The sequence below is a fragment of the Petaurus breviceps genome, unplaced genomic scaffold (genome assembly GCF_028583685.1).
Source record: "Petaurus breviceps papuanus isolate PSGF00001 unplaced genomic scaffold, PetGlider_PUasm1.0 90681, whole genome shotgun sequence".
Taxonomy (NCBI): domain Eukaryota; kingdom Metazoa; phylum Chordata; class Mammalia; order Diprotodontia; family Petauridae; genus Petaurus; species Petaurus breviceps.
The window spans coordinates 5,345,129-5,359,171 of NW_027187307.1; the positions used below are offsets into that span (position 1 = coordinate 5,345,129).

General features: G+C 44.8%; 1 protein-coding gene across 1 annotated transcript in view; it reads left to right on the forward strand.

The window, feature by feature from the left end:
* The first annotated feature begins 13,664 nt into the window (after positions 1–13,664).
* TSPAN6 (tetraspanin 6) overlaps positions 13,665–14,043 on the forward strand; it is a 13,778-nt gene continuing 13,399 nt past the window's right edge. Inside the window, exon 1 of the mRNA XM_069065274.1 lies at positions 13,665–13,823. Coding sequence (XP_068921375.1) covers positions 13,737–13,823 — 87 coding nt within the window. The 5' untranslated portion in view covers positions 13,665–13,736. The remainder of the gene's footprint in view (positions 13,824–14,043) is intronic.

Consider the following 14,043-nt stretch of genomic DNA (forward strand, 5'->3'; position numbering starts at 1 on the left):
AGAAGGCATTAAGTCCTGTGTAATCCTGACTGTGGTTCCTTGATATTTGAATTTTTTTTTCTGTCTGCTTGCAGTATTTTCTCCTTTACCTGATAATTCTGAAATTTGGTTACAATATTCCTTGGAGTTTTCATTTTGGATCTTTTTTAGGAGGTGATCAGTAGATTCTTCCAATGATTATTTTACTCTCTGTTTCTAGAATATCAGGGCAGTTTTCCTTAATAATTTCTTGAAAGATGCTGTCCAGGCTCTTTTTTTATCATGGCTTTCAGGTAGTCCAATAATTCTTAAATTATCTTTCCTGGATCTATTTTTCCAGGTCAGTTGTTTTTCCAATTAGGTATTTTTACATTTTTTTCTATTTTTTATTTCCTTTCATTTTGTTTGACTGATTCTTGATGTCTCATAGAGTCATTAGTTTCCACTCGCCCAATTTTAATTTTTAAGAAATTATTTTCTTCAGTTAACTTTTGTACCTCCTTTTCTATTTGGCTAATTCTACTTTCTAAGGAGTTGTTTTCTTCTGTGGATTCCACCCCACCCCCGCCCAACTGACCAATTGTATTTTTTAAGGAATTGATTTCTTCAGTCAATTTTTGTTCTTCCTTTTCCAAGCTGTTGACTCTCTCTTACAAAACTTTCATTTCTTTCCCCAGTTTTTCTTCTGCCTTTCTTATTTGATTTTAAAAATCTTTTTTTGAGCTCTTCCAAGAAGGGTTTTTGGGCTTGAGACCAATTCATTTTCTCCTTTGAGGTTTCTCACATCAGCATTTTGATATTGTTATCCTCTTCTGAGTTTGTATTTTGATATAACCTGTCATCATGGTAGCTTTCTTTGATCAGGGTTCTTTTCTGTTTTTTTTTTTCTAATTTCTTAGCTAATTTTATGGCTTTTAAAGTTGATCTCTTCTCCTGGGTTGCAGGGGGCACTGTCCCAAACTTCTTGTGCTGGGAGCCAGGGGTCTGATTGCTGACTTTCTGCACCAGGGCCTCAGGTGCTGATGGCTTGCCTGCTGCACTGGTGTGGCTTGGTCTAGTTGCACCTGTTGTTCCCTGGATTCTGGGACTGGCAGTTTGCCTTCTGTGCTGGGACTGGAGCCCTCAAAGCTGGTTTGCTGTGCCACTGGCCTTCTGAACTAGGACTGAGGAGCCTCAGTTACTAATCTGTGCTGTGGCTAAAAGCCTCCTGCTAGCTTGCCAGATACCATTTGCAGTGGGCTGTGCTCCCGTTTTATGCAAATGAGACAGACCTTTTCTGAAATCTCTCTATATTGTCTTAAGCTAGAAAATTGTTTCACTTTGTCTTTTTATAGGTTCTGTTGTTCCCGACTCTGTTTAGAGGATTAATTTGATGTTGTTTCTGAGGGCAAGTGGGGAGAACTCAAGCAACTTCTTGGCTTTTCTCTGCCATCTTGGCTCCACCTCTTCAATCAAAGGCATTTTTAACTAGGTCTAAAAAGTCCTTTATCAGTTTGGATGGAATGAAGGCCATTGGATGAAGTGAAAGGATACCACATAGAAGATGGATTGAAGAAACTCAGTCATGGCTCAAAATAGCTGAGATATCCCAGTGATGATCTAAGTAAAAGCAGGTCCAGCCAAATTCCTGAATAGACTTTCTTAGGTGAGGGGAGTTGTGGAAGAGTAGAGACTTTGTATCCTCTACCCACTTCCCTCCCCTGACCGGAGGAGGATCTTGTGAAATTGGACTTTTTCATCCGGGGCTTAGCAGTGTTCCCGGGGGAGTAGTGATTGGGGGGAATACCTAAAGAAGTAAAAGATTATCCCTGCCCTCAAGGAATTTACAATCTAATGGGGGATCCAGAGCAGGGTATAGACAGGCTAAATGGGAAATAGCCAGCAGAGGGAAGGGACAGGAATTAAGAGAGGTTGGGGAAGGCTTCATGTGTTGTGCTGAAAGGAGTGAGACAAGAGACGCCCCCCAGAGTAAATTTGGAAGTGGATTTTATTTTCCTCGGGACTGTGAGTCTGCATGGACAATGTGTTGGCTTTTAAAGGGATACCACATGGCCAATGGTTAGGTATTATGCAAGCAGAAACTTGCAGAGGCCAAGAACAGTGATTGGTCAGTACACACCTCGGAATTCCCACCAGCAGTAAGTCTCCCTGCCCCAGAAGCCTGCCCACTTCTGTGGAGGGTAATGGCAGACATCCGTTGGAGGAGGGTGGAACTGACCTGGCAGTCTGCTGAGGGAGGGCTGAGGTTGGGGGATGGGAAAGCCAGGTAGCAAGGTATAACACATGTAGAAGGTGGGATTTCAAAAAAGCTGGGGAGGTCTGTAGTTAGAATGGAAGAGGGAGAGTATTCCAGGTGTGGAGGAGAGCTGGAGAGAACACCCAAAGTCCAAAGAAGAAGTGTCTTGTTTGTGGAACAGCCCCTCCATCTATTGTCATTTTGTCGTCTATGCTGGTGGAAGCTCAGGGTTGCTTTAATTTGCATTTCTCTAATTATTTGTAGCATATTTCATATGGTTGTTAATAGCTTGGATTTTTTCCTGCATATATACTTTGACCATTATCTATTGGGTGATGGCTCTTGTAATTAAGTCAATTCTAAAGTAGAATAGTTTACTTAGGTAGTTCCTTGTCAGTCAGTCAATAAAACAATTATTATGTACATTTTATGTGCCAGAGGGAAACTAGGTGGTGAAGTGGATAGATCACCAGGCCTGGAGTAGGGAAGACTCATCTTCCTGAGTTCAAATCTATCCTCAGACACTTACTAGCTGTGTGACCCTGGACAAGTCACTTAATCCTATTTGTCTAAATTTCCTCATTAGTAAAATGATCTGGCTAAGGAAATGGCAAACCAGTCCAGTATCTCTGCCAAGAACACTCTAAATGGGGTCACAGAGAGTTGGACAAGGCTGAAATGACTGAACAACAACAACAGCTATGTGTCAGATACCATACTAAGTGCTAGTGATACAAAAAAAGCAAACCAGCCTCTGTCTTCAAGATCCTCATATCCCAAGAGGAGAGACAGCAGTAAGTCGGTCCATACAAAATGGGAGATAATCTCAGAGGAGAAGGCACCAGCAGCTCTGGGGACCAGGACAGGCTTTGGGTAGAAGGCAGGATCTGAGTTGTCAGGAGGGAGAGCATTCCAGGCATGAGGAATGACCAGTACAAAGACTTGGAGGTGGGAGATGAGTGTTTTATGCGTGGAGCAGACTGGAAAAACAGGAAGGTGCCAGGTTGTGAAGGGCTTTAAGTGACAGATAACTTTATCTTGGAGGTAATAGGAAGCTATTGGACTTTCTTGAGTACAGATGAGGCAGCTTCTCATCTCCTTGGAGGCCTTCAAACAAAAGCTAGTTCAGCTTATTGTGTTGCTTTTTTAGGTTCAGGTTGTACTAGATGGCCGCTAAGGTCCCTTCTAGCTCTGAGATTCTAACCACAAGCCACTGGGGCAGTCTCAGCTGCTTGACCGACTGTGGCATAAGCAGATTCCACTTTTGAAAGAGCAATGCTTTTGGGTTTTTATACCAGTCATTGACTGCTATACTCTCTCTTGTGATAATGAAAAACAGACTTCCTGCCAAGATGGCTCCCCCCTTTCTACTTCGGCAAAACCCTGACATTCACACCAGACTGAAAAATGATCTAGAAATCCAAGGAGAAAGTAGAGTGAGCAATTTCTTCCACCACAGAACTGCACAAGCAGTCAGTGTTGAACACACACACACACACACACACACACATACACAATTTCATATAGTTTGGTATAGAAATACTCCAAATTCAAAGAAGGATCAGGAGTGGGAAAATAAAGAGAGAGGCTAATACAGGAGAGGGAAAAGTCACAGGCTAAACAAACTTCCTGATCCTGAAGGGGGCGATTAATTTTTTGGTTTTTTGGAGGGGGGAAGGCAGGGCAATTGGGGTTAAGTGACTTGCCCAAGGTCACATGACTAGTAAGTGTTAAGTGATTGAGGCCAGATCTGAACTCAGGTCCTCTTGACCCCAGGGCTGGTGCTCTATTCACTGTGTCATGTAGCCACCCCAAAGGGGGGAATTTAAATTTGGGAAAAAAGAAAAGCCAGAAACTAGAATTTGAGGGGGCTCCTTAGATTGCCTTTCCAACAACTGAGGAATGGCCAAATAGACTGTGGTATATGAATGTCATAGAATATTATTGCACCATAAGAAATAGGAGATTTCTAAGAATCCTGGGTATCAAGTGTGAACCGAGGCAGAGTGAAGTGAGCAGAACCAGGAAAACAATTTACGTAAGGACAGCAACACTGGAAGAAAACAACTCTGAGAGACTTAAGAACCCTGATGAATGCAATGACCAACCGTATCCAGAGGATTTACTATGAAGCATGTTACCCAACTCCTGACACAGAGATGATGGACACACGATGCAGAAAGAAAATGTATAGATATGGCCAGGCTGTGATTTTTCCCTTACTGTGATTACTTATTACAAGTAATAATTTTTCTTTCCCTTGGTTTTTAATTGGCTGGGGTGGGGCATAGTGGAGCTGGAAGAAGAGGTGCATCCCCTGCAAAAGGAGGTGCTGTAATTACAATTGTTTACTATGACAAGGCCACTAAGTGGTGCTGCAGTGGAGAGTGCACTGGTTCTGAAGTCAGGAAGACCTGAATTCAAATCCAGCCTTAGGCAGTGACTAACTGGATAACCCTGGGAAAGGGGGAAGGGAATAAGTATTTCTATATGAATCTGTAGTGGATAGAGAGCTGGGCCTAGAGTCAGGAAGAACTGAGTTCAAATGTGGCTTCAGACACTAGCTGTCACTTAACTTCTGTTTGCCTTAATCTACTGGAGAAGAGAATGGCAAATCACCCAGTATCTTTGCCAAGAAAACCCCATGGACCTCATTGGTGTGCTACGGTCCACATGACCAAGCAATTGAACGACAACTTTCTGACTCCAGGCTGGGCATTCTCTCCACTTTGCTCCTTTTCCCTCTGTCGTACTCAGCTTCTGGGCTGTAAACTAGGGGTTAGAAATAGCAATCTCCCAGGGTTATTGTGAGGATCAAATGAGAGAATAATTCTCCGTTGCGTTGCAAACCTCAAAGCCCCAGATAAACGTGTGCCGTAATGAAGATGAAAAAATGGGCCGCTGCGAGATTTCACAAAATGTTCCGAAGTGGCGGGGATGAGCGGGACAGCTTTGGACACGATGTGTAGACTTTATTATGTAGTTTTTAAAAGCAAGTTCCATGGAATGGAGATTCATGGTTTTGTACAGAATCCTCTTTTTATATTCTGTCGTGTGTGGGCAGATGAGGGGGTTTGGTGTTTAAGGGCTGAATTATTATTTTTTAAAGTAAAACCAGCTTCTAGAAAGGCCATATAGATCAGTGTGTGCAGCATTTGGCACCTGCAGCTTCCCACTTATCTGATGAAGGGGTGGGGCTGTGCTTTGTCATGTGACCTCCTAGAACTAAGATGGAAGAAGACATGGGAGGATGCAGGGAAATGTTTCATCTGCATTAACATTTTCTGTCACTTTCTTAAGTCTTGCCAATGATGAAACCATAAATCAAGCCTTGATTTGATTTCTGTGGTGCAAATACTCATATCGAAAATTGGACAGTCTGTTCTTATATAGGAGCAACCCCCCCCCCCCCCCCCCATAGCATCCTCTTTCTTCCTCCTTTTCCTCTTCATGTTTTATCGGCTTAACCCCAAGGGCAGAATTAAGAACAATGGTAGAAGTCACAGAGAGGTAGATTTAGGTCTGAAAAACCTAGTTAAAATGAAGCCTACCGGTGACTGAAATGGGCTGTCTCTGCAGTGACTGCAATGAGGGGGTTCCCACTCACGGCAGGACTTCAAGCATACGTGAGAGGCAGTATAGTGTATTTGATGATGGAGTGTTGGCTTTGGAGTCACCTAGACCTGGGGTCAAGTGTTGCCTTTGACCCTTACTGGCCCAGTGACAATATCCAAATCACTTAATTTCTCAGTGCTCCAGGTAACTCCAGAGGATCTGCATGGGTGGAAGAAGCTCCCTCATACTGGTGAAATCCCAAGTCAAGAGCCTGTATGCACATTTGGAGAGAAGGAAAGGGCTCATAATATTTCCCTTTTGTTTAATGCAGTTGCATTATCTATACAGAATTAAACTCTCTTTAGAAAGGGGTTACTATCTTACCATGCCAAATTTCCCTAGTTTAAATTGTTCCATAGGTTTCAGGGTAGAATGACAGGGTAATAGTGCTGAGAAAAGGCCAGGGCAGGGCAGAAAAATGGGGCTCATGGGGCTATGATCACTCTAATGTGGGAGGAAAGGGATGGAAAGAGACTTAGAGTAGGTAAGCTGTCACAGAAAGAGAAGCCTCGAGCTTGTTTCAAAAGACCAAGAAAGAGATCACGGTCCAGCATTGGATTCACACTGGCAGGTTAGTTAGTCCTTCTAGGCTTCCAGCCCCACATGGCCAGCTCTCTGCTGGGCACCTCCCCGTGGGCCCTAGAGGCACCTCAGATGCAGCCTTCCCAGTGGTAGGATTTCAGAGAGAGCATTTACACCTCTGAGATTGGAAATGTCACAAATCAGAGCTTGATTTATTGTTTTACTTATTGTCTAGACTTAAGAAAGTGATGGAAAAAAAGGTTAAGAATACAGATTCAAATGAAAAAAGAAATGTGTCCTGAGTACTTTTTCCTTTTAGGGGAGGGAGACCTCTTTGTTAAACATTTCCCAGCACGCCCCTGAATGTGCCCCAAACAGAATAGATTGGCTTTCTCCCTCCACACGCCTCTTCTCCTCCAAGCTTCCCTCTTTTGGTTAAGGTTACCACCATCTTTGCCACCTTAAAGTCATCTGTGATGCTTTTCTGCCCCTCACTGACCTTATAGCTAATGGCTGGGTCTTATCAATTCTATACCTGTCCCCTCAGCCACCACCCTAATTCAGGCCTTCACCCCCCTCTCCCAGGACTGTCTAGGTCCTCAAGTGCAGCCCTTTGACTGAATCTAAACTTCACAGTACAAATCCCCTTAATACAAGGATTTGTTCTGTAAACTTGAACTCTGTCAAAGGACTGCACTCAAGGACCTAGAAGGCTACATATGACCTCGAGGCTACAGGTTTCCCCACCCTGACCCTCTAGACTATTGAAATTGCCTAATTGATTCCCCTGCTTTCAGCCTGTCCCTTCTCCAATTCAACCTTCATACAGCTGCTATATTAGCATGCCATATTCATCCTCTAAAAACATAGGTCTGATCATGCCACCCTCCTCACCCAAAAACCTGCAGTAGTTTGCAATGCATTTTGCATGTGATTCTGGAAACAATTGGGGGGAAGTAGATGCTATTATTACCCTCATTTTACAGATGGAGACACTGAGGCTGTAAGGAGTGAATCCACTTGCCCAAGCAGCACTTAAACTCAGGCCCTCCTGGCTCCAAGGCCAACTCTGTATCCAGTCTGCCACCTAGCTGCTAAATTGCCAAAGTCTCCCAGCTGTCACACACAAAGGCTAACTATGGTTGGACAGAGCCAGAGCCATAATGGGCGGGTTTTATATCTGGGGCAAGGGGCAATGGGTGGGGTGGGGGTAGGGGAAGAAGGGAAGTTCCCTGGGGCTCGAAAAGGCCCTTCAGGGATACCACAAGCTTTCAAGGCTGCTGAAGGCTGAGGAGGTACACCTTGGAGCTGTGCTGGCAGCACCTTCTAAATGTCCTGTTTTGGGACAAAGCCTCAGCTGTCCCACCCTAATGATGGCTTTGGTTGAGACTAAGCCAAGTGTACCTGGGGACCAGTGAGTGGAAGCAGCATCGATCCCTGAAGCTGGGCCAGTGAGTGCTCTTTCAGTTCCTTCTCCTCTTCCTGTGAGTGGGCACTGTCAGTCAGCTAGCACCTACTATGTGTCAGGCACTGTGCTAAGCACTGAGGATACAAAGAAAGGGAAAAAGTCCCTGCTATCAAGGAGCTCACAGTTTGATTGGGAAGTTTGCCATGGAGAAGAGATATAGGTGGCTGATTTCCTTGGACACATGTCCCCAGGGCCATCCTTGGGCCAAACTTTTCATCTGTCCTGGCCCAGGACTCTGAAGATCTTATTTCCTGGGGGAAGCCCTCCTGACATTGTCCTGGATGGGAAAAGGCTCCTTCCTCACCCCATGGCCAGGTCAGCCTTCTGTCTGGACCCAGATCCTGTCTAGGTGAGAACCAGACAGGCCTGGGGGGGGGGGGGACTGACTGCCCTGCCCGTGGTGGTGTGAACTGATGGTGTCCTAGGAGAATATTCATTTCCATGTGAAATGAGTTGGCTTTGGCCTGAAGAGCTGTTCAAACAGAGCAGGGTTGTGAGGGGCACAGGAAAATTACTAGCGTTCTTAGGCATAAGAGTTTGAGTTTGCTTTAGTTGTTTCATTACATTTTTTCTCTTGAACCAATGAAATATTTCTTTGCTCTAGGGCACACCCCAAGAATTCCTTCCAAAGCTCCCAAATAAAGCTCTCAAAATAAACCTAAGTTTCAGAGAAAATCTTTTCATCAAATGGCAGTACACTTTTGGGAGAGCCCTCTACTATAGGGCCCCTCCAAGAGGTTTTGGTTTCTCATACCCCCTGAAACAAATGGCCAACCTAGATAAGAATTCTGAACCTGGGAGCTTTCTTTTTAAATAATGCTTTGTTGATGTCTAGAACTCAGCCATTTTCCCATAGAGTTCCCAGCAGAACCCTCCCTTAAACAAAGGAGTACAGCTAAGTCTCCATTAGTGTGAATAATAAATCTTCTGAAGTGGTCACATGTATTCAAATTCACACATGTAATTATGTATAACATGGTCATTGGTTCCAGCCTAGTGGAGATGTGTGGTGTGAATTCAAATAATGCAACCATTTTAGAGGATTACATTATTTGTATTAATTGGGACCCAGATGTCAATAGGCAGTCAGGTAGTGCATTGGCTAAAGATTGGGCCCTGAAGTCAGAAAAATCTGAGTTCCAATCTACCCTCAGACACTTTCTAGCTGTATGACATTGGGCAAGTCACTTAATCTCTGTCTCAGTTTCTTCAACTGTAAAATAGGGATAATAATAGCACCTAACTCCAAGGCTCATTGTGAGGGTCAAATGAGATAATAATTATAAAGCACTTAGTACAGAGCCTGGCACATAGAAGTTGAAATAGAAATATTAGCTGCTACTACTGTCATTATTACTGTTATAGTTTCCACCACCTCTCTGCCAGAGGAGCGAAATGTGTTTCATCATCACTCTTCTAGAGTCAAATTGGATCTTTGTATTGAGGACTTGAATTCCAGTGGCTTTTAGTATTATTTTCCTTTACATTATTGTTGCCATTGTGGATGTTGCCCTCATGTTCTGCTCACTTCACTAGGTAGCAGTTCATATGAATCTTCCTGGGTTTCCCTGAACTTTTCATATTCATTGCCACTAACAATGCACTAATTTGACTACATGCATAGGCTCCATTCCATTTAGTCATTTCCCTAATCAGTGGGCTCCTGTTTTGTTTCTTAGTTTTGCTATCACAAAGAGTATTATCAAAAGTAGCAGTATTAGTGAGTATTTGTATGGGACCTCCCTGGGTTGTTGACCTGTCCAGGAGTGAGATTCTGTCTGACTCCATTAGAATGAAAACTCCTTGAGGGCAGGTCCTGGTCATCCAAGAGTTTCCAATTCAGGAGTTTTATTTGGGGAAGCAAGTCACAAATGCATGACACCATAAGAACAACACAAAGAAATGGCCTTTCATATTAATTCAACAAACATTTATTGAGCACCTATCAGGAGACAGATGGAATAGTCCAGGGAGGAGAAACTAAGCATTTGCACTATAATGGTGGTTATGTGAGTGGAGAGAAGGAGTTAGGTCTCAGAGATATTGTGGAGGTAGAATGGATAGGACTTGGCAGCTGATATGGGAGGTGGGGAAGAGGAAGAAATCCAACATGACTCACCCTAGGTGACCTGCAGGATGGTTGGCACCCTCGACAGAAATAGGAAAGTATGGAGAAGATGAGGGCTTAGCAGGGATGACAACAGGTTCCATTCTAGACATAGAGTCATAGATTTACAGCTGGAAGGGACCTCAGAGGTCTTCGAGTTCCACTCTTATCTCATATCCAAGTGGTCCCCTACGAAGGAAGTGGGAAAAGCAGAATTCGAACGTGGATGCTTGAACTCCAGTGCTCTTTCTACTGCTCCCACCGAGTCTGACATGCAGATGGGCCATCCAAGAGGAGATGTCTGCTCAACAGGCAGTCAGAGAAGCTGAGATGTTGATTTGGGAGTCACTGAACTCATCTGAGTGGAGAAGACCACCAAGGGAAAGCTATGGGGAAAGGCAAGAAGACAGCCTAGGATGTGGGAGATAGGTGCCTGTTCCAAAAAGGAGACTGAGGAGTGGGCAGATGGGTAGCTGGTAAACCTGGAGCTGGCAAAGAGCTTTTCAGACACTGTGGAATTTGAGCTTCATAATTGTTTTATAAGGTAGGTCCTATAGATATTATTATCCCTGTTTTACAGACGAGGAAACTAAAGGTCAGAGAGACTCAGGGACCCATGGTTGGTAAATGTCAGGTAGCTAGGGGGTGCACTGGATAGAACACTGGGCTTGGAATCAGGAAGACTCCTCTTCATGAGTTCAAATCTCACCTCAGACACTTACTAGCTGTGTGACCCCAGGCAAGTCAACCCTGTTTGCTCAGTTTCTCATCCATAAAATGAGCCAGAGAAGGAAATGGCAAACCACTCCAGGATCTTTGCCAAGAAAACCCTAAATTAAGGACTCACAAAGAGTCGGACGTGACTGAAATGATTGAACAACAACCACAGAATTTGAAGCCAGCTCTTTCAACAATGTACCCATTGTGCCACACTGTCCTTGTAATAATAGAGCATCTTATCTTCTAAGTCCAACTTGCAACTATTTCAACAATTACTAAGGACTCCCCAGGGTTGTATGTGGCCAGAGACATTTCCCTCAAACTCACTTCAGCCTAACTTTCTATATTTGAGGGAAAGGCTTTCAAAGCTAAGCATGAGAGAAGCTTCATGCCCCCTTTTCCTGGCATCTCATCCCTCTTTTTATTATAAATCTGTTATTTAAAAGCAAGGACTAAGGTCAGATTGAGTGTGGGTAGGGATGAGGAAAAATTCTGAAATTAAACCAGTCCTTCAAGAGATCCGTCTCTCATGGAAAGGGATATTGTTCTTCACCAAATGATTTTCTCAGGCTGTCCCAAGGCCATTAGGAACCTTTTATGTAGCAGCCTAAGGCCCCATATGAATCTTTATCTTCACAGCAATCCCGTAGGTTTACCTCTTCATGTAAAGAAGGGGATTGGTTTAGTCAATCAATTACCCCACTCCATTTAAAGTAAGTGACAAAATGCTGGTCCTAATACCTTTGTCAGATGAAAAAAAATCAATCGGTGGTATGAACTAGTTGTGAATCATGATCAATAAATCTATCATGGACTAATGTGAAAATATGTTTGGTAGGAATGTATATGTAAAGCCTATGTCAGATTGCAGGCCATCTTGGGGAGGGAAGGGGGAGGGACGGAGAAAAATTTAAAGCTTAGGAAGTGATTGTTGAAAATTAAAAATAAAAAAATTAACTTAAGAAAAGAAAAAAAAAAGAAAATATTTAAAAATATCAATTATGGGCTTTACACTAAGTGTGAAAAATCCTTGGTCAATTGAGAAGTCTTGGAAAGTCATTAGATGATGTGAAATGCTGCTGTGGAGAAGGTGTGTTCTGATGGACTGAAGAGGCTGGTCATCCCCTGTGGGTTTTGTCTAAACTAACAGACCAGTTGGAAACCCAGGAGATTTGAATAGAAACCTTTTATCTAAGCCCTTGAGAAGGAATTACTTGGGTTGGGGGAGGGGGATCATATTGGGCCTCAGTTTTGGTCTTCTCCACTCCCAGACCACACCCCAGTGCCTCTATGGTGTGGAGAAGGAAGTGTTGAGTTTCAAAGGGTTTGGAGGATTTGGGACTTCCCAATGGCATCCTAGCAGCTAGCTTTAATGTCTGCACTGGGAGTCAAGAACAGACTAGAATGGATCAGGAAAGAGAGATTAAAGGCACAAGGAGTACAGCACAAAAGCTCAGTGATTCCTCTCTTGAGGTCCCCAACAAAAGGACTTAGCAGCTCTGGGAGTTAAGCCCTCGGCTACATGTGCTCTAAGCTTGAGCCCACTTTCCCTTGGACTTTGTGACTCTTTGTAGAAGAGTATTTTTGGGAAAATGTCTTGTACCAACTTTACTACTATAGTAAATACTCATTTCAAAAAGCTAATTAAGTCTGGCTGGCTTAACATCAATTGATAATCATAGTGGGAAGCACACTGTCAGGGCTTATAAACTATAACCCCAGAAAGACAATGCCAAACCACTCAGGGCTATTCTTAGAACCCTGCCAGTTACTGTTAGATATAAAGGGGATACAAAAAAAGCTTACATTCTATAAGGGGAATATGACATTTCTGAGCCTCAGTTTCCTCCCCTGTAAAATGGTGACAATAATGCTTGTAGTCTTTGTTCTGAATCTCAGATGAGATGCTATGTGAAGTGCTTACACCAAGGCTGTAAGCTATGTATGAACTTATCTAATGACTAGATTGGGAATCGTGGCACCTGAGTGGAAAGTCCAGCTCTTTTGCTCCCTAGCTTTGTGACCCTGAGCTGTCCCTTTGTGTCTTTGGACCTTGGTTTTTTTTTATCTATCAAATAGATTGGACTGGGTGATCTCGAAGGTCGAATGCATCTCTGACATTGGAATGATGAGGGAAGCTATTTCCATTAGACTAAGCTAGGGGTGTCCGACTGGGGGTGTGTATTATCCTGACACTCTGGGGAGTACAAGAGGTTTGTCAAGTGGTTATGGGAATACTTGGTAAATAACCATATTATTTTGTTGAAATATTTTAAGAGTAGTAATGTTAGCGAAAAAAAAAATTGTGGCTTAGAAACAGAATGATGAGGGCCACAGCTGGTGGGGTGGGAAACAGAGGGGGTGTTCTAGTATGTCCTAACCATTTGAAAGAAGCAAGTGAAAGACTAATTCCTACCTACCAAAACTAAATGATTGAGGTTTGGATAAAAAACCCTTTTCATACTGAATTAGAATGAAATCAGCCCCAATATCTTGGTGAAAGATGGGCTAGTCGATCTCAGTATCAACTGGAAATTCTGGGTAGATTTCCAATCAATAATGTGTTTTTTTTTTTTTTAAATAGCTTAAAACTGCACTACAACTTCTGGGACACCCTGCGTAGACCGGCTGGGTTTCTCTGGGCAAGCTGAGCAGAGGTGCCCACCTCCTCTGGAGGAGGGACTTTCCTCCTTGACAGTTCCCTCCACCAATGAAAGCCTGGGTGCAGTCCCCAGCCACCTCAGCTTCGTGGGCCTCGTTGCTAGGGCCCTTTGCTTCTCCTGGAGACCGCTGAATGAGGGGCGGGGCCGTACGTCAGAGGGCGGGGCCTATAATTTCCATGGTGACCGGTAGAGGGCGTATAGAGGCCAGGCGGGACTTTCCGGCTTGGCTGGGCTGGCCCGTGCTGCTTGCGGCGGGCCCTCCCCTGTCATTTCCTGGCTCCTTTCCGGAGAGCCCGGGGGCCGGCTGGAGCCGGAGCCGGAGCCGGAGCCGGAGCCGGAGCCGGAGCGGCGGCGGCGGCGGCGGCGGCGGCGGCGGCGGCAGCGGCGGCGGCAGCAGCGACGGCAGCGGCGACAGTCCCTCGGGCCATGGCGTCCCCGTCCCGGAGGCTGCAGACCAAGCCGGTCATCACGTGCCTGAAGAGCGTGTTGCTCACCTACACCTTCATCTTTTGGGTGAGGGGGGGGGAGGGCCCGTCCGGGGGGGCCCATGGGCTCGGGCTTCCCGAGCGCGGAGCCGTCCCCTCCCCCCAGGCTGCCTGGCTGGCCCAGGTAATCTCTGCTTTGCTTTTTGCTGTGCTTTCTAAGCGGGGAGCGGCTCCCGCAGGTAAGTCAGCCATTAGGAAGGGGGGCAGGGAGGGCCCTACGCCCCCCCCCCCCCCCCCCCCCCCCCCCC